An 18785-nucleotide genomic window follows, 5' to 3' on the forward strand; every position below is an offset into this window, starting at 1 on the left:
TCATCTGATTTTATTCAGGGTGTTATTAAGAAGGACCCTGGTTCCTAAAGAACATTTAGAACATTTTCAGAGCTCAAGTCTGAATCCTGTCTCACTCCTTGGTGATGGTGTGACCCAGGAAATGATGTCCCCTCTTTGAGACCCTCCCCTTTTCTGTCAGTGGGGAGGGTTGCAAAGCCTGCTTCAGAGGGCTGCTAGGAGGATGACATGAAATTGTCTGACTTAAGCACTCCGCATAGTGCCCAACAATGACAGCACTGTAAGTTGAAGGCTGGGAGAGGAACAACCAGCTGTGGGAGCTAGCATAGTTCCTTCTCATGGGGTGTCAGACACTTAACTTTAAGTTGCTTCTGGGCACGAGTCTTAATTGACAAACAGGAAAAGGATAAAAAAGAGGATTGGGTTTCGTCTCTGAGAGGTCTTAAGGGACTGGGTCTCGTCTCTGAAAGGTCTTGAGCCTAAATAAGTACTGGAGTCCAGCCTTTGCCTTGTGTCACAGGGCCCAGATGCCGGTGGGTCCTGCCAATCTGACCAGGCCACATGGACAGGGCAGCAGGGCATAAAGGCGCTGAGCAGATGGCCATTTTGGGCTGCAGAGATGGGAGATGGCATGAATGGTGACCAGGGGTAAGACAACATAGTCCACACAGCTGCAGGTGTGAAAGTCAAACTCTGTCTTTATTCTTTTATCATTTTATTTGGGATACGTAGCAGCACTGCCTGGGGAGATCCCTGGAAGGGGAGGAGAGGGATTCTGTTGGATGGAAATCTTACCTTTGAGCATCAATTATATCTAATGCCTATTTTCAGCACATTTCATGTTAGACTTTTCAACGGCAAGTCAAGGAGTAGAAGGAGGATGGGCTCAGAGGAAAGGTTCTTTGCAATAGTTCAGTGCAGTGGCCAAAAGTTGACTCTTACATTTCATCATGCATGTGCCTTGGAGTTCTGCTTTTTGGAACGGGACTTAAGAAAACACAAACTTTCCAGGTAGCATATAGCTTTCCCCATCTTTCTAGCATCTCTGCCCTTGGTTGATAAGATGCCATACTTACTTACATACAGTCACTAGCAGCTCGGCTACGGGTCTGATACCACGCACATTCATACTGCAGCCACAAAACAAGGCTTTCTAGGTGCTCTGTCTTTTCCAACAGATACCTTTCCGCCACCCCTAACTCCACCAAAATGAAGTAGAAGCACGTCCTGAGTTGACCACTTCCTCTGGGCCTGGCCAGGCACACAGCAAGAATGTTGGCTGGTGATGGGCTCAGTACACAGCCCACAGGACTGAGCGGTGTATATGCTCAGGCTTGACCTACCCTGGCAAAATCTGCAAGGATGTTTGTAGACATTTCAAGTGATTGACTCCTCTGAGGAAATGCTACATTAAAAAAATATATATATACACACATATATTTAATCATTTTTTAAAATCCACAACTGAAAAAAATTCTTTGCCATTGGGTAGAATTAAATCTGACAAGAAACCCTAGGAGTTTTATTAGTACCATTATTGTTTTCTTTGGCTCCATGTATTATATTGGTAAAATGACAAAAAAAAAAAAAAAAGAAAAGGAAAAAATTGTAAAAAGGCAAATATTTTGTACAAAAATACAAAGTTTTAAAAAGCTCTTTAAGTATATCTCATATTATTACTAAAAGTTGGCCTATATATCTGTACGTCTGCATATTTTTCTTACATTTGGGATTTCAGAAATGGAAGGTACTGTTTACACAGTACAGTTTAAGTTCTTCTTAGAGCTCAACAACCAATGATAGCCTTTTTTCTGATTGGAGCAATCCATACTTTGGAAGATGTGATTTGCATAATTGTGCAGTTACTGGCTGAGAAAATTCTATGTGATTCAGTCCATTTGCATACTGAAAATCAATATATCATACTGCGGGAACATTTTAGTTCTGAAGTCCTTGAGTAAAGGAGGATGGTAAAGATAACCAGCTGTCAATTTTTTCAGGAATTGGTTTTCAGTGCTTTTTTTCCAATCTGGAGAGAAGGTGATACAATCAGAAAGAAGTATCCTTTGTCTTTGAGAACCATCCGGAAATTTGCTCACGTTTATTACATCACAGTCCATTATAATGCAGATGATAGTACTAAAAGAGAGGAAAAATAATGGGTGTTAGTTTTTCTTAAAGAATACCATTAATGTACAATTCAAAAAAAGGAACATGTATTTTTATAGGAAAGATTCCAAAATACATCAATTATTTTTTCAAAGAAATGCCTATAAGGTCATATTCAGATTAACTAAAAGGTAAATTTTTTTTTGAAGATGCCTATTCTGGGCTCAACTCAAATCCCAAATGGCCAAACAAGGCAAACAAATGACAAGTCTGGGTCACTTCTCACCCTCTACTGTAATTTCTTTCTTTTTTAAAAATTGAGGTATAACTGACATACAACATTATATTAGTTTCCGGTGTACAATATGATTTGATACATTGTGAAATGATCACCACAGTAATTTAGTTAACATCTGTGATCACACATAGTTAGAAAAATAATTTTTTTTTCTTATGATAGCTTCTTAAAGTTTTCATTTTAATTCCAGTTAACATACAGTGTTATATTAGTTTCAGGTGTACAATATAGTGATTCAGCAATTCCTGGTGCTCATCATGACAAGTGCACTCCTTAACCCCCATCTCCTATTTCACCCATTCCCCCAACCTACCTCCTTTCTGGTAATCATCAGTTTGTTCTCTATAGTTAAGAGTCCATTCCTTGGTTTGCCTTTCTCTCTTTCTAGTTGTTAATTTGTTTTGTTTCTTAAATTCCACATGAGTGTAATCATATGGTATTTGTCTTTCTCTTACTGATTTTGTCTTAGCATAATACTCTCTAGCTCCGGAGATCCATGATATTGCAAATGGCAAGATTTCATTCTTTTTACGACTGAACAGTATTCCATTGGATACCTATAACATCTTCTTTATCTATTCATGTGTCAGTGGAGGCTTGGGTTGCCTTTTCATTTTTTGGATGGTTTCCTTTACTGTGTAGGAGCTTTTCCGTCTGATGTAGTCCCATTTGTTTATTTTTGCCTTTGTTGCCTTTGCTTTTGGTGTCAGATTTAAAAAATCATCATCAAGACTGATGCCAAGGAACTTACTCCTTGTTTTCTTCTAGGGATTTTATGGTTTCAGGTCTTAAATTAAGTCTTTAATCCACTTTAATTTTTGTGTATGGTGTGCACTTCATTATTTTGCAAATGGCTCTAGTCTGCCTAACACTATTCATTGAAGATACTATTCTTTTGCTGTTATACATTCTTGGCTCCTTTGTCAGTTAATTGACCATATATGTATGGGCTTATTTTTCTGTTCTGTTCCACTGATCTACATCTGTTTTAATGCCAATACCACACTGTTTTCATTACTATGCCTTTGTAACATAGTTTGAAATCACAGAGCAAAATGCTTCTAGCTTTTTTATTCTTTCTCAAGATGGCTTTGGCTCTTTGGGGTTTTTTGTGGTTCCATACAAATTTTAGGATTGTTCTATTTCTGTGAAAAATCCCTATGGAATTTTGATAGGGACAGGACTGAATTGCTTTGGCTAGTATGGACATTTTAACAATATCCTTCCAATCCATGAGCATGGAATATTTTTCCATTTATTTATGTCATCTTCAATTTCTTTCATCAATGTCTCGTAAGTTTTCAGTGTATAGGTCTTTCACCTCCTTGGTTAAGTTATTCCTAGGTATTCTCTTTGATGCCATTGTAAGTGGAGATGTTTTCTCAATTTTTCTTAGCATTCATTATTAGTGAATAGAAATGTAACAGATTTTGGTATGCTGGTTTTGTATCCTGCAACTTTACTGAATTCATTTACTAGTTCTAACAGGTGTGTGTGTGTGTGTGCAGTCCTTAGGATTTTCCCTATATAAATTCATGTCATTTGCAAATAGTGACACTTTTACTTCTTCCTTTCTAATTTGGATGACTTTATTCCCACCCCCCCAACCCCCCCACCCCAATTTCTCTGGCAAGGACTTCTAATACCACACTGAGTCTAGTATTAATTCTTCTTTGTCTCTTATATAGTCTTTGTTTAAAGTCTATTTTGTCTGATATAAATATAGCTATCCCATCTTTGTTTTGGTTTCTGTTTGCTTGGTATACCTTTTTCCATTCCTTCATTTCAGTCTGTGTGGATCTTTGTCTAAAGTGAGTCTCTTGTTGACAGCATACACACGGGTCTTGTTTTCTTATCCACTCAGCTACTCCATGTAGCTGGTTTTGATTGGAGAATTTAATTCATTTAAAGCAACTGTTGGTAGGTGTATACTTACTGTCATTCTAGTTCCTTGAGATGTTGTTGAACAAAAGTGGCAAGCATGGGCACATCCTTGTCTTGTTTCTGGTCTTAGACAAAAAGCTTTCAGCTTTTCACCACTGAGTATGATGTTAGCTGTGGGCTTGTCACATACAACTTTTATTATGTTGAGGCCTCTATATCCACTTTCTTGAGAGTTATTATAAATGGAGGTTGAATTTCATCAAATGCTTTTCTACATCTATTGAGATACTATTTTTATCCTTCATTTTGTTAATGTGTCCCATTGATTGATATGTGGATATTGAACCATCCCTGCCTCCTTGAAATAAATCCCACTTGCTTATGGCGTATAACCCTTTTAATATATTGTTGAATTCAGTTTGCTAACATTTTGTTGAGGATTTTTACATCTGTGTTCATCAGGGATGTTGGCCTGTAATTTTCTTGTAGCATACCTGTCTGGTTTTCGTATCAAGATAATGCTGGCTTTGTAAAATGAGTTTAGAAGCATTTTCTCTTCTATTTTTTGGAAAAGTTTGGGAAGGTTAGTATTAATTCTTCTTTGCATGTTTGGTAGAATTCCCCAGTGAAGCCTTCTGGTCCTGGACTTCTGTTTGTTGGGAGGTTTCTGATTACTGATTCAATCTCCTTACTAGTAATCTGTCTGTTCACATATTCTATTTTCTTTGTTATTCAGTCTTGGTAGGTTTGTGTTTCTAGGAATTTATCCATTTCTTCTAGCTTGTCAAATTTGCTCTCAATAATTGTTCATAGTAGTCTCCTATGATCTTTGTATTTCTGTGGTATCAGTTGTAATATCTCTACTTTCATTTCTGATTTTACTTAATTGAGTCTGCTCTCTCTTTTTCTTGGTGAGTCTAGCTATAATTTTGTCGATTTCGTTTATCCTTTTAAAGAACAAGCTCTTATTTTCATTGAGCTTTTATATTGTGTTTTTAGTCGGCATTGCATTCCTTTCTGCTCTCCTTTTTGTTATTTCCTAACTTCTACTAACTTTGGACTTCATTTTCTAGTTCCTTGAGATGTAAACTTAGGTTATTTATCTGAGTTTTTCTTATTTATGGAGGTGGGCATTTATTGCGATGCACTTTGTCTTAGAACTGCTTTCACTGCATCCTGTAAGTTTTGGTATGTTGTATTTCCATTTTCATTTGTCTCAAGGAATTTTTTGATCTCTCTTTTGATTTCTTCTTTGATCCATTGGTTGTTTAGTAGCATGTTGTTTAATCTTCACATATTGGTGAATTTTCCAGTTTTCTTCCTGTAATTGATTTCTAGTTTTATATCACTGCGGTCAGAAAAGATGTTTGATAGGATTTCAGTCTCCTTAAATTTACTGAAACTTGTCTTGTGGCCTAATATATGATCTATCCTGGAGAGTGCTTCATGTACAGTTGAGAATATGTATTGTTGATTTTTGATGGAGTGTTTTATATATATGTCTGTTAAGTCCATCTGGTCTAATAAATTGCTTAAGGCTGATGTTTCCTCATTGATTTTCTGTCTGGATGATCTAGCCATTGATGTAAGTGGGGTATAAAGTCCCCTGCTACTGTATTGCTGTCTATTAGGTCTGCTACTATTTGTTTCATATATTTAGGTGCTCCTATATTGGGTTCATAAATATTTACAAATGTTATATCCTCTTGTTGGACTGACCCCCTTATTATTATATAATGCCCTTCTTTGTCTCTTATATAGTCTTTGTTTAAAGTCTATTTTGTCTGATATAAATATAGCTATCCCATCTTTGTTTTGGTTTCTGTTTGCTTGGTATACCTTTTTCCATTCCTTCACTTTCAGTCTGTGTGGATCTTTGTCTAAAGTGAGTCTCTTGTTGACAGCATACACACGGGTCTTGTTTTCTTATCCATTCAGCTACTCCATGTAGCTGGTTTTGATTGGAGAATTTAATTCATTTAAAGCAACTGTTGGTAGGTGTATACTTACTGTCATTTAAAAAAATGCTTTTTGGTTGTTTTATAGTTCCTCTTTATTCCTTTCTTCTTCTCTTGCTCTCTTCCTTTGTGATTTGATGACTTCCTTTAGTGGTATGCTTAGATTCTTTTCTCTTTATCTTTTGTGTATTAACTGCAGGTTTTGCTTTATTGTTACCATGAAGTTTACATATAACTACTTATATTTCTAACTATTTTAACTTGATAACGGCTTAAGTTTGCATTCTAAAGCTCTACATTTTGACTCCCACTTCCTACATTTTATGTTTTTGATGTCACATTTCATCTTGTGTATTCTTAATTATTGTAGTTACTTTTTACTACTTTTGTTTACCCTTCTACCAGCTTTATAAGTGATTAATCCACTACATTTACTATTTACCATTACCAGTAAGATTTATACTTTTGTCTGTTTTCTTCTTACTAATTAGCACCTCCCCCCTTTTTTTTTAGCTTAAAATAGTCCCTTTGACATTTCTTGTAAGGCTGGTTTAGTGGTGATGAACTCCTTTAGCTTTTGATTATCTGGGAAACTCTCTCTCTCCTTCAATTCTGTTTTTTTTTTTTTTTTTTAAAGATTTTATTTTATTTTATTTGAGAGAGAATGAGAGAGAGCACATGAGAGGGGGGAAGGTCAGAGGGAGAAGCAGACTCCCCGCTGAGCAGGGAGCCCGATGCGGGACTCGATCCAGGGACTCCAGGATCATGACCTGAGCCGAAGGCAGTCGCTTAACCAACTGAGCCACCCAGCGCCCTCTCCTTCAATTCTGAATGATGAGGCTTATGGGGTTTCCCTTGCAAATACCTGTTTTCTTTTCTCTTGTTGCTTTTATTTTTTTTCACGTTTTTACTTAAATTCTAGTTAGTTCACATATATGGTAAAATTGGTTTCAAGTGTAGAATTTAGTGATTCATCACTTATATATAACACCCAGTGCTCATCATGAGTGCCCTCCTTAATACCCATTACCCATTTGGCCCATAAATTCTCATTACTTTTTAACCGTTATGGGTCTTGTTGTAGATATCCTTGGGTTCATCTTATTAGAGGCTCTTTATGCTTCTTGGACCTGGATGTCTGTTTCCTTCCTCAGATTAAGGAAGTTTTCAAGTAAGTGTTCTCCCCTTTTCTCTCTTCTTCTGGGATCCCTATAATGTGCATGTTATTATCCTTGATGATGTCACAGAGCTCCCTTTAACCTACTCTTATTTTTGCTGTTCAGGTTGGCCACTTTCCATTACCCTGTTTTCCAGATTGCTATTCTGTTCTTCTACATCCTCTAATCTCCTATTGATTCCCTCTAGTGTATTCTTTGTTACTGAATTCTTTTGGTCCAACTGGTTCTTTTTATATTTTCTATCTCTTTGTTGAAGTTCTGAGTTCATCCACTCTTTTCTCAAGTGCAGAGAGTACCTTTATGACCATTACCTTGAATCCTTTATCAGTCATATTGCTTATGTCCATTCATTTAGCTCTTTTATTGTGACTTTATCTTGTTCTTTTATTTGGGACTTTTCCCTCTGGCTCCTCATTTTGTCAAACTGTGTTTGTTTCTATGTATTAGGTAGGTCAGCTGCATTTCCTGGTCTTGAAAATAGTGGCCTTATATAAAAGAGGTCCTGTGGTGTGCTATCGTGCAATCCCTCCCCTCCTCCCCCCGAACCAGGTGCTCCAGGAGTGTCCCCTGTGTGGTTGCATGTGCCCCCCTGTTGTGGCTGAGCTGAGTGCCTTCAGCACAACCAGATACAATGACCCACTTTGCCTGCTGTGGGTGCACTGGGCAGGGTTTTCTCCCTGTGCTGTTGAGAGGCCTGTCAGCAGCTGCTATGAATTCACTAATGGGTGGGACCAGCAGTCAGGCTATCTGCCTGCAATGAGCCTTTCTTCCACAACTGCAGGCCCACCGAAGGGCAGGCTTGTTCCCTGGGCAGCCAGCTAAGAAGCCCAGCTGTAGGAACTGCAGGCACAGTGGTGTGTGGGGTTATGTCCTCACCTCCCCAGGGCAGGAGTCACTTTGGAGTACTGTTGTCCTGGCCAGGGCTGCCTGCCAGGTGTGGCAGGGTAGGAGCCGCTCTGGAGGGATTCTTGCTGGGATGGGTGGGTGGGCTGGTTGTGGGGAGGGGGGTCTGCAGGAGAATGCCAGGGCAGAGCATGCAAGGTAGATGGAGAGTGTTAGCACTGGCTCCCACAAACCTTGGCTAGCTAGGCTGGGAAAAAGAAGAGAGAGGGTGCCCACCAGCACTGGTGTGGGGTGTAAACTCTTCACTCCTCAGAGAGGAACTCTGGGTTTTGAGTTCCTTCCTAATTGGGGGCTCACTGTGCCAGGGGGTGGGATTTATGGCAAGACTGTGTCCCAGCCTCTCCTACCCACTTCGATTTTTTTTCCTTGTTTGCCTAATGTGTCGGAGTTGCTTATTCAGGTTTTAAAGGTTTTTTCAGAGCAATTGTTCCATATGTAGCTGTAGACTTGGTGTGTCCGTGGGACATGCCATTTTGAATCGGGAGCTGTAATTTCTTGTTTAGGTATTTGTAGTTGCCCCCTGCAACTGATCAGGCTGAGAGTTCCTTATGGGTCTCAAGACCCCTAGCACGTGGGACCAGTGCCTGGTATTCAGTAAATGTCTGTTGAATGGAGGTATGGATAATTTGTGCCCCAGCTACTAGCAACAATAGTTTGAGCAAAATGTAGTTGAGGTTTTTTTATTTGCCGCCACCATTTTTATAAAGGTTTTATGAGATATAATTCACATATAAAATTCACCCACCTAAAGGATACAATTCAGTGGCTTTCCATATATTCACAAATTTGTACAATTTAGAAGTACCTAATTTTAGAACATTTCATCACCTCCAGAAGAAATCCATACTTACTAGGATTCACTCCACATTTCCTCCTCCTCCCACCATAAATGTTTAATAAATATAGTTCTGATGAAGAAAACAAAGATGCCCCATTCTGAAAAGGGTCATGTGTTAAGTGAAGCTTTAGATTAGGATCTTTTGAAGTAAAAAGTAGATATATCCCAAAGCCTCTTTGGCTTCTAAGCTTTTCAGGGGTATAGACTATCTCCCTCCATTATCTAGCATAGCACCTGGCCCATACTAGATGCTCAATAAATACCTGTGGAATTGAATGGTTGGCCACCTAAATTGTCTGTATATGGAACTCTATAAAAAAGACATAACACTGGTACTGAATTTATTAACTGACAATATTACAAGATAATGACCAAAACAGTTAGTCTAATATTTGCTTCCTATACCTTAGGCAGATTCATTAACTTACTTATTTAAGCTCTTAGGAGGATACTATTTCCTATGAAGAGGATACTGTTCCCTGAGGTTAACAACCTCCCCCCCCAATAAGTGGCAGAACCAAGACTAGAACCCAATTGCAGAGCCTGCACACATCTCACACTTTAACAGGATATAAGCTCTGCAGCCCACCCTTAGATCTCCTCTCCTGCTTACCTGTCTCTCTGTCCTTTTCGCAAATGAAGTTATTGACGTCTTCACACTGGAAGTCATTCCACTGTCCAGCATAAATCAGCCCGGCACAGTCTTCTCCTGGCCCGTGGCCATGACCCCAGTTATCTGGCTGTCCAGCTTTCCAATTTCTTTTAATAAAACAGAAATTGAGTGTTATTTGCAAGTCCTGCAAAGTTTTCTTTACCCAAGAGTAGCAGAGAAATGTAAAAAACAAAACTGTAGCATGTCATTTGGCCTGGAATGAAAATGCACTGTTTAAAAGCTGTTCTTTCTCTGATTGACTTCTTATTCAGAATAAAAAGCAGCTGTTTTGCAGAGTACTGTGTAATGCAGCATCTCCCTGCAGGCCTGTTATCTTTGCCACAATGAAATCAACTCACTGAGCTGCTTCATCACAATGCTGAGGGAGTAAATCCTTCTGGCAACACAGTTAGGTGAGTAACTTTCCAGTGTTTACTAGAATGCTGACTTCTGGGCATGTGTGTAAATGTTTGTGTGTGAATATATATGCACTCGGAGGACACGATACACACACATACACACACTCACTCTCAGTGAGAACCCAGAGGGATCCTTGCACATTTTGATACCTTGCCTGTGACAAGTCAGAGCGTCAGGCAGAGAAAATGAGGGACTGCTGATACATGTTTATGAGAATTTACAATCACCAGCCCTGGGTTATGGTAGTCTGGCTAAGTTGTAGAGAGTTGATGGCTTTAGAAAGAAATAGTAATTTAATCTTACTGAAAATGACTCCTACATTTCCCTGCCCTTTTTTGGGAGGGAAATTCTCAAAAACAAGTTTTCTTCAGGATGAGTTCACTTGGGGCTTAACTTGGATGCCAGAGCTCAAAACACCACTTTGCCAGTTTGCTATTCTTTTTTTTTTTTTTTAAAGATTTTATTTATTTATTTGAGAGAGAATGAGATAGAGAGAGAGAGAGGATGAGAGGGGGGAGGGTCAGAGGGAGAAGCAGACTCCCTGTTGAGCAGGGAGCCTGATGCGGGACTCGATCCCAGGACTCCAGGATCATGACCTGAGCCGAAGGCAGTCGCTTAACTAACTGAGCCACCCAGGCACCCGCCAGTTTACTATTCTTGATTCTATTTCTATGCAATAAATTAGATGTGCTTCTAGGACTCAGAACGTGAAAGCTGAATTTTCTCTAAGAAGCAGGTTTTTGCATAAAAGCTTGTGGTTACTGCCTGAAAAGATAAGCTTGCCTCGCGGGGAGGGTCTGAAAACACATGTGCAGCAGAAGGCTCTTCCCATAAATGACTCATTACCCTGTCAGCCACAGCATGTCCTAGGGTCACCAGAGGATACAGTCCCTATTGCCCTATATTTTTTGACAGGAGTATCAGTACGAGCAGAGGGCAGTGGGAAAGGACGGGTGAAATTCACAGTTAAAGGGTGAGGAGATGAGGTAGAATTGCCTCCCCCACTCTAAATATATGTTGGGATTTTTAAAAAATGAAAAGTGACCTCACTTAAATAAATCTAGTGACAAATAGATAATTTAGATGACACCATCAACTGAAGAGGGTGAAAATGGGATGATACTTAGGAGGGAGTGTTAGAAATATTCATTCACACATTCACTCAACAGATATCCACAGAGCACCTACTATGTGCCAGGGATGATGGCACATGATGGCAACACAGCAGTGTGGAGAGAAGATGGAATTCCAGCCCTCACGGAACTTAACATAACAAGCAAGAAACAAGTGCATTAAAAATCTCAGACTGCCACGGTGACACCAGAGAGAAATGAGGTTGGAGGGGAAAACAGTTTACTTTCATGGCTGCCTTTCTGTGTGTATTTCCATCCACCTTGTAGGACGCCTTCGGCAATGTCAACAATGCCTGAGCAGTTGGATACTGCTGATGTACGTTTGGTTAATTTCTGCCAGCATTGCGAGGGGGTTCGATTCCAATTTTGTTTACAGAATTTGAGATCTGTGCTTCCTGAATGTATAATCATGGGACATTTGATAGTCTTTATCTCAGTTTACTGGGAAGTTGTATAAATAGGACTTTGGATAGAAGACCTGCTTAGTATTTTTCCCTTGCATTTTCTTCCATTTAAGTAGAGAAATGGAATTTAGAGACTAGACCAAAAGATAACTGACTGATAAGAAAGGAGATAACCTTTATCACCATTCACCATTATTTTTCCAAGCCATTGGAATTCTTTGCATGTGGTGATCAAGGTTTTCCTGTGGGACAAGAACTAGGATGCAGTCCTGTGGCTGCGAGTGAGTGACTGAGGGGACGCTGGCATGGGTGGGCAGAGGAGGAGCCTGAAGCCAGGCTGCAGGGGGCACTTCGTCTTGCAGCCTAAGTACTCAGTCTCTTTGGAAAAGCCAAAATCACATGTGAGTGATTTGTAGCAAGTACCCTGAGTCTGCATGCTTGCAATACAACGGAACAGAACATATCAGATAAACAGAGTGTATATATTTTAGAGAAGAATTTCAGCTTAAATCATGCCTTAACCTCCTTTACAAGAAGGTTCTGGAAAGAAGATGGCTGAAGCCTGGGCCCCAAATCCCTGAATCCCATATTGTAATAGACATATCACAGAAGTGGTTGGGTAGCAACACACATATGTACTTGGGCAGCATACTCAATCAGTACACGAGGGACCTGGGAAGCACTTGGACTCACTGCTCCAGTCAGCTGGAAACATACAAGCACATCAACCAGTGGGTGTGAACCTCCCCACTGAGGATTTTGGTTTCTCCTAATGACAGCAGAGCATACTCTCAATCTTGGGAATCGCCCCTTCCAACCTCACGACTTAGTACTTTCTCATCAACCACAAGATTGACTGAGGCTTCATGGCCAAGCAACTTCTGCTGGTAAAAGCCTGGCCTCAAAACAGGAAAATCTTCGTTGTGAGAAGTGTTACTTTGCTGTAGAATTTTCTCCCGATACCGGGGTCTGTATAGATTTCTCGCTGGTGGCTGAAGCCAGCGCCACTCTGCTAGAAACATGAAGCATAGACCAGAGTGAGTTTTTAGTAAATTAGATGACTCTGAAGGTTCCCTTCTGGTGGCCATCATTCTGTGGCTCTCTAGTCTAAAAAATACAACATGTAATATTATACGGAGTGGTCTGCATGGACAGAGAGGCAAACCAGTGCAGAGATTGGAATGTTACTCATCACTTGACAGGATACTTCCACCAAATGATGTCCTGTGCAGGCGACCAAGAAGTGGACAAGAGGAACAGAGGAGCTTCAAGTGTGTTTTGGGAAACCCTCGGGAAGATGATCACATTTCTGCTGATCTAAGCTGGGCAACTGCAGGCAGGGTGGGCAGGAAAGGCCTCACAAGGCTGCCTTACAGTTGCGCTCTGAGCCGAGCCGGTGGGCAGAATCTACGTCCCACTTGGGACAGACTCCCCCCTCCTCTCGGGCAGCCTCCGTGAACAGGGACGACTCTGCCAAACATACTTGCATCTATTCCATCAGGAGCAGAAGGCTCAGCTGTGATGTGCTCCTGGTTTCACCAATCCTCTCTTTCATTTGTCTGTTTTCTGTGTCATTGCTTTCAGGTCATTATTATTTCCTTCCTTCTACTTGTTTTGGGATTAATTTGCTCCTCTTCTACCCATACAAGGTGGAAGCTGAGATCGTGGATTTTCAACTTAAAAACTTTTTTTTCCCCTCAAACATAAGCACTTTAAAGGAGTCTAAACACTGTTTTAGCTGCATCCCACAAATTTTGATATGTTGTATTTTCCTTTTCTTTGAAACATTTGCAGATTTCCTTTCTGATTTCTTCTTTGATCCATGGGTTATTTAGATGTGTATCCTTTAATTTCCACATATTTGGCAATTTTGCAGATATCTTTTTGTTATTGATTTCTAATTTAATTTTGTTTTGGTCAAAGAACTATATATGCTATACTCTATATAATTTCAGTTCTTTTTAAATTCATTGAGACTTGTTTGATGGCCCAGCATATTATCTTGGTGAATGTACTGAATGTACTTGAAAAGGGTGTACTCATAGCAGTTGAGTGAAACAGTCCATAAACATCAGTTAAGTCAAGTTAGTTGATAGTGTTTACCATATCCCTACTGATTTTGCTACTTGTTTTGTCAACTACTGTGAGGAGAATGTTGAGGTCTCCCTGAAGCCCTGCCTCTCTGCTGTGTCCACATCTTAGGGTTGGTATGTCTGTCTTTCTGATTGTGACATGGTCTTGGAAATCAGACTTTTTTTTTTTTAACATGAGTAGGAGAACAACATGTCTCATGCATATTGCTGCGCCTACACTCTAGAAAAGATCCTCTGGGCCAGCACAGAGGCTGGCTTACAGTGGACCCTCCAGGATAATTCAGTGAATGTGGACACAGGGCTGTGGGCTATTGGATCCCAATCTCCAGTCCAGGGTCTGATGCTGGCCAGGAAAGAAGTTTTCACAGATCTGTGGTGAAATGAGAAAAAATTAAGACAACTGTGTGTGTGTGCGAGTGTGCGTGGGGGCGGGTGTGTTAGAGGAGAAGGGTAAAAGGACAGCTGGGAGACTTGACTGATGCTTCTACAGCCTGGACCAGGCACAGGGAGGTGCCAGAAGCACAGAGGAGGAGGGTGAAGGTGAGTCTGGGCAGAGGGAGGAGTCTTTGGGGAGACATACTGGTGAGAGACCCCTAAGAGCCTGCAGCCCAGACCCCATCCCCAGGCCATGGTGGAGAATATCCTTCTTCTTCACAACCCTGGTGTGGGATCTGAGTGAGATACTGTGTGTGGCATCTCAATCAGGACATGGTAAAACACCTCAGTGCCAGGGAGTAGGATTCTGCAGTGACTGACTGGTGGGAAGACAGTTACGATTATGACCAGACAGTGATACCAATACCAGTACGAGTGGCTGACCTTTCTTGAGCACTTCCCACGGGCCACACACTGTCCTAAATGCTTTATCTACATAATCCCATTCTGCTTTCACCACACTGACGTGGGCCCTGCTGTAAGACTTGTTGCTAGACGAGGACATGAGATCTCGCGCGCTTGAGTAGCTGGCAGCTACGAAGGCCACGGCCAAGCCTGGAACCCAGACCTCACTGCGCTGGCTCCTTCTCTAGTTGGAGCAGTGTTTATTATTCTGTGTCAAGTTAAATTAGCCTTTCGTCACTGAGGCCTCATAATACGTCTGCCTAATTTACTCTTGCCTTTAAAACTTGATCCTGCGTTCCTTTGGGTGGGCAACGAGAGTCACAGTGGTGCTGTGGTTAGGGTGCAGAAGCCGAGGCTGCTGTGGGGCTCCAGGGTGGCCATGGCTGGGACGGAGCTCCCAGGAAGGGGTCTGGTGAGCTTCTCCGGTCCCAGGCACTGACACGGGTGCTCTCCTCCCAAGTCACCCAGCTCTTGCTAGAGCCCAGGGAAGAGGAGAAAAGTGCCGCTTTGGGGCAGCTGGTGAAGACTGTAGCGTTCCAGCTCAATCCCTCCTATATGGGCCAGTCCAGTTTCTTCTTGGAGGAAGGCTTCCAGCTGAGTTTCTTAGTGAGTCTACCCTAGAACTTTTTTGCACTTAGGGCTGTGAGGAAAGTGGAGGCTCGCCTACCCTCAACTGCCTTAAAAAAAAAAAAAAAAAAAGATCCTGGCAATCTTGTCTAAGACAAGCTTTATCTTTGTCCTTTAGTAACTTCTGCCTTCCATCTCTACTGCCGACCCTCCCAACTGTTTTGAGTCTCCTGAGGAGTATCTCTGCCATGCTGGGTGCTCTCCTCGGGCTGTCAGCCAACCCCCTGAGTGCCAGGGTGTAGTAGAGCTTCCTCTCCCCACAGACAGGTGCAGAGGGAGCAGACAGGACATCTGTTGGCCCAGCAGGCAGATGGCCATTGGCCCTGGGGGCACCGTGAGGCTCAGCTTCGGAGCAGACCTAAAACCTACCAATGTTCCATCTTGCTGTTTGGTCATTGTTTTGTAAAGAAATGACCTTATTCTGGTTTCTGCCTATACCCTCTAATCTTGCTTGTCATGTGGAAGATCTGTCTACCTGTGCCCAGGCACACACACACAGAAACATTTTTTTTAAAGATTTATTTATTTTTTACAGGTGCCTGCGTAGCTCAGTCAGTTAAGCGTCTGCCTTCAGCTCAGCTCATGGTCCCAGGGTCTACGGATGGAGCCCTGCGGCGGGCTCCCCGCTCAGCGAGGAGTCTGCTTCTCCCTCTCTCCCTACTCCCCATGCTTTCTCTCTCTCAAAGAAATTAAAAAAAAAAAATTTTTTTTTAGAGCGTGCACGAGTGTGTGTGGGGGGGTGGGCAGAGGGAGAAAGAGAATCTCAAGCAGACTCTCCGCTGAGTGCAGAGCCTGACTTGGGGTTTGATCTCACCACCACCCTGAGATCATGACCTGAGCTGAAATCTCAAGAGTCGGATGCTTAACTGACCAAGCCAACCAGGTGCCCCCAAAGAAACATTTTAAAAACTCTCACGGGCTTCTCCACCATCTCTGGCCCTTGCTTCCCCTCCTTGACTGCTACAGGCCCTGCCTCAATACCCCCGACACTGTCTTAGCCCTGAAACCCCTCACTGTCTCCTCCCCGAGTGCCATGATCATGGCTGTCTCCATACCATGACAGCCTCATGCCTGCTTGAGCCTCTGCAGGGTCTGCCTTCTCTTCTCCAGCAAAGGGAAGGCTGGTTATTCAGAGGTGAGTTTTCATAAATTCTCCATGTGGTGCAGTTTGTTGCATATTTTCACATTCATTAGAGGCAAAGTAGGAGTTGGAAGAAGTGAAATTCAAATTGGTACAATTCAGCCCATCTTCTGACCCTGGGGTAGTATTAAGGAAGGAGTTGACAAGACAGCCCCAGGGGTTGAATGAGGGGCCCAGAAATCTCCATGAGCCTGGGAGCCTGAGCAGGTATTATAAAGCGTTTCCATTCTTTGTTGCTGCCTTTATAGAACTCAGGTCACACCAGACTTACAAGGACTTTTCAAACACTTAGGGGATGATGATATCCCCCCCACACCACACCTTTGTTCCTGGTGCACCTGTTATTAACTTGTAGTTCCTAATCACACCCTGGCCAGAAGCCTAGCTGGGGTCAGGGCCACTGAGGTGTTATCTTGAAGGGAGCTCCTGGCTCTCGAACAGGGGCGAGCTTTCATCGTGCCTGAAGTAGTCTTATCTTTCACAGCAGCGTTTAAAGAGAACACCTCACCTCAAGTACCATACTGTCAGATGTTATGAGTCTCTGATTTTTTTTTTCCATAGAAATGAAAAAAATTCACACCATGAAAAGAAAAAAAACCAACCCTAGTTTATAGCATATTGATTCTCAACCACACATGGAAATACACAACTAGTAGCAGAAACCTCAATGTGAGGGTTATCTAGGACACAGGGTGGTTAAAGAAGAGATTGCAAGGGGTCAGGCAAGGGGTGAAAAACAGAACAGCCTGGAAGGTTCTGAACACTCACTTATACTCTGGAGACGTCCCGTCCAGCCACTTCCATTCATTTTCATGCTCTGCATCTGTGAGGCCGATCCAGTGGCTATCTCTCCCTACCATTTGCTTCTTTATCCATTGCTGAAAGATAAATCCGTGACAGTGTGGTATTACTTGGGGGGGGGGGGGGGGACAGATATCTAGAGGAATTCCCCCTTCCCCTGAAACATATGGGGGGAAAGAAAGGACATTTAAAAGAGAATGTGTGTTAGAGTATGTACATGCTTCTGCCCTTTTTTTTACTGCACCTGTTTTGTTTTGCAGTGTTTTGGGGCTTTGACACGTTTTCCTTCTATAAGTTTGTAAGTGATATTTAAGGGATGCTCTTCCTCTTCTAGGCCACCCAGACAACTTAATGAATTCCGCCAGGCTCCATCCCTTTCTGTCACCCGTCGCCCCAGTGTTCTGGTAATACTGACAGCCCGGGCATCATCGAGCTCTTCCTCTGGCCAGCTCCCATGTCCAACGTGCCACAGGCAACCTGTGTGTAAGCCTTCAGCAACTACGGTAGTTAAGTGGCTGAGCTGAGACTGGACCCAAGTCTACCGATTCTAAAGCCCGAGCACCTGCACCTGGCCATCCCTGGTCAGTTACTGCAGGAAACCTCTGTTTCCAGGGCCGCATCTGCTGAAGATACTTAGGGAAAAGGAAGGAGGTTTCTGGAACCCTGTGGCACCAAAGAGCACTAGCATTATTGCTAGAGGGACCTCCGTTTCAGTCTCAGCTCTGCATTTACTTGTCATCCTATGAATAAAGCCATGAAACCTTGTGGGGCCTCAGTTTTCTTATCTGTAAACGGGGGATAATAATACCCATGGGTTCTGGGGTTGCTGTGAGGGGTAAAGGAGAAAGAAGTGCCTCATACAGTGCCTGGCCCATAGGAGGGGCCTAGGGAGTGGTCACCAGGGTGATCGTGTGTGAGCTCTGCCCCGTGGTCTTCTCCACTGCTGAGGTCACCCATCCCTGGCACCCACCCCTACAGTGCTCATGCCCCTTGGCTTCTCTCTCCACACGTGTTTGGTGCCAGCCAGCAGACTTCTCTTCCACATTACAGCTCTTTCGACAGCCACCAGGAGGAGCCACCCATCTCCAGGCTTAATAAAGCCGTATCTTCCAGCTGGAAGCAAGAGGACATAATTCCCGTGCCATGAATGCTTCTTGTCACTGGATAAGGCCCAAATCTCCATAATGTGGCCTTCTGTGTTTATGTGACTTATGGATTTTTGATATCTTTGAATCCCCAGTTAAGCATGCAATTTCCAGATGTAAACGATCCTTATAGTTTTTCTCCAAGCATGCCGCAAACATACCTGTTCCTCTCTTGTGTTTATGAAAACGAGATGTGAAGACTTGTCTTCACAGAAGAGTTTCGCATCCTCAAAAGTTTCTTTCTCAACCGAAAAATAGTAGCATTTATCCATGAAGTTCTTCCAATGAGGTGGGCAGCCTAGGAATGCAAACGTTTAAAATATTAATTAAGAAAACGAACACAGGGTGCCTGGGTGGCTCAGTTGGTTAAGCGACTGCCTTC

The 18785-nt window shown here is 42.3% G+C and overlaps 1 protein-coding gene across 1 annotated transcript in view; it reads right to left on the reverse strand.

Moving 5' to 3' along the window:
* Window positions 1-659: 659 nt before the first annotated feature.
* COLEC12 (collectin subfamily member 12) overlaps window positions 660-18785 on the reverse strand; it is a 189377-nt gene continuing 171251 nt past the window's right edge. The window contains exons 7-10 of the mRNA XM_034996065.1: window positions 18565-18701; window positions 17226-17335; window positions 9761-9906; window positions 660-2118 (exon numbers count right to left, since the gene is read on the reverse strand). Of these exons, the coding sequence (XP_034851956.1) occupies window positions 2099-2118; window positions 9761-9906; window positions 17226-17335; window positions 18565-18701 (413 nt within the window). The 3' untranslated portion in view covers window positions 660-2098. The remainder of the gene's footprint in view (window positions 2119-9760; window positions 9907-17225; window positions 17336-18564; window positions 18702-18785) is intronic.

The sequence above is a fragment of the Mirounga leonina genome, unplaced genomic scaffold, assembly GCF_011800145.1.
Source record: "Mirounga leonina isolate KUSES-001 unplaced genomic scaffold, KU_Mleo_1.0 Mir_93, whole genome shotgun sequence".
Lineage (NCBI taxonomy): Eukaryota > Metazoa > Chordata > Mammalia > Carnivora > Phocidae > Mirounga > Mirounga leonina.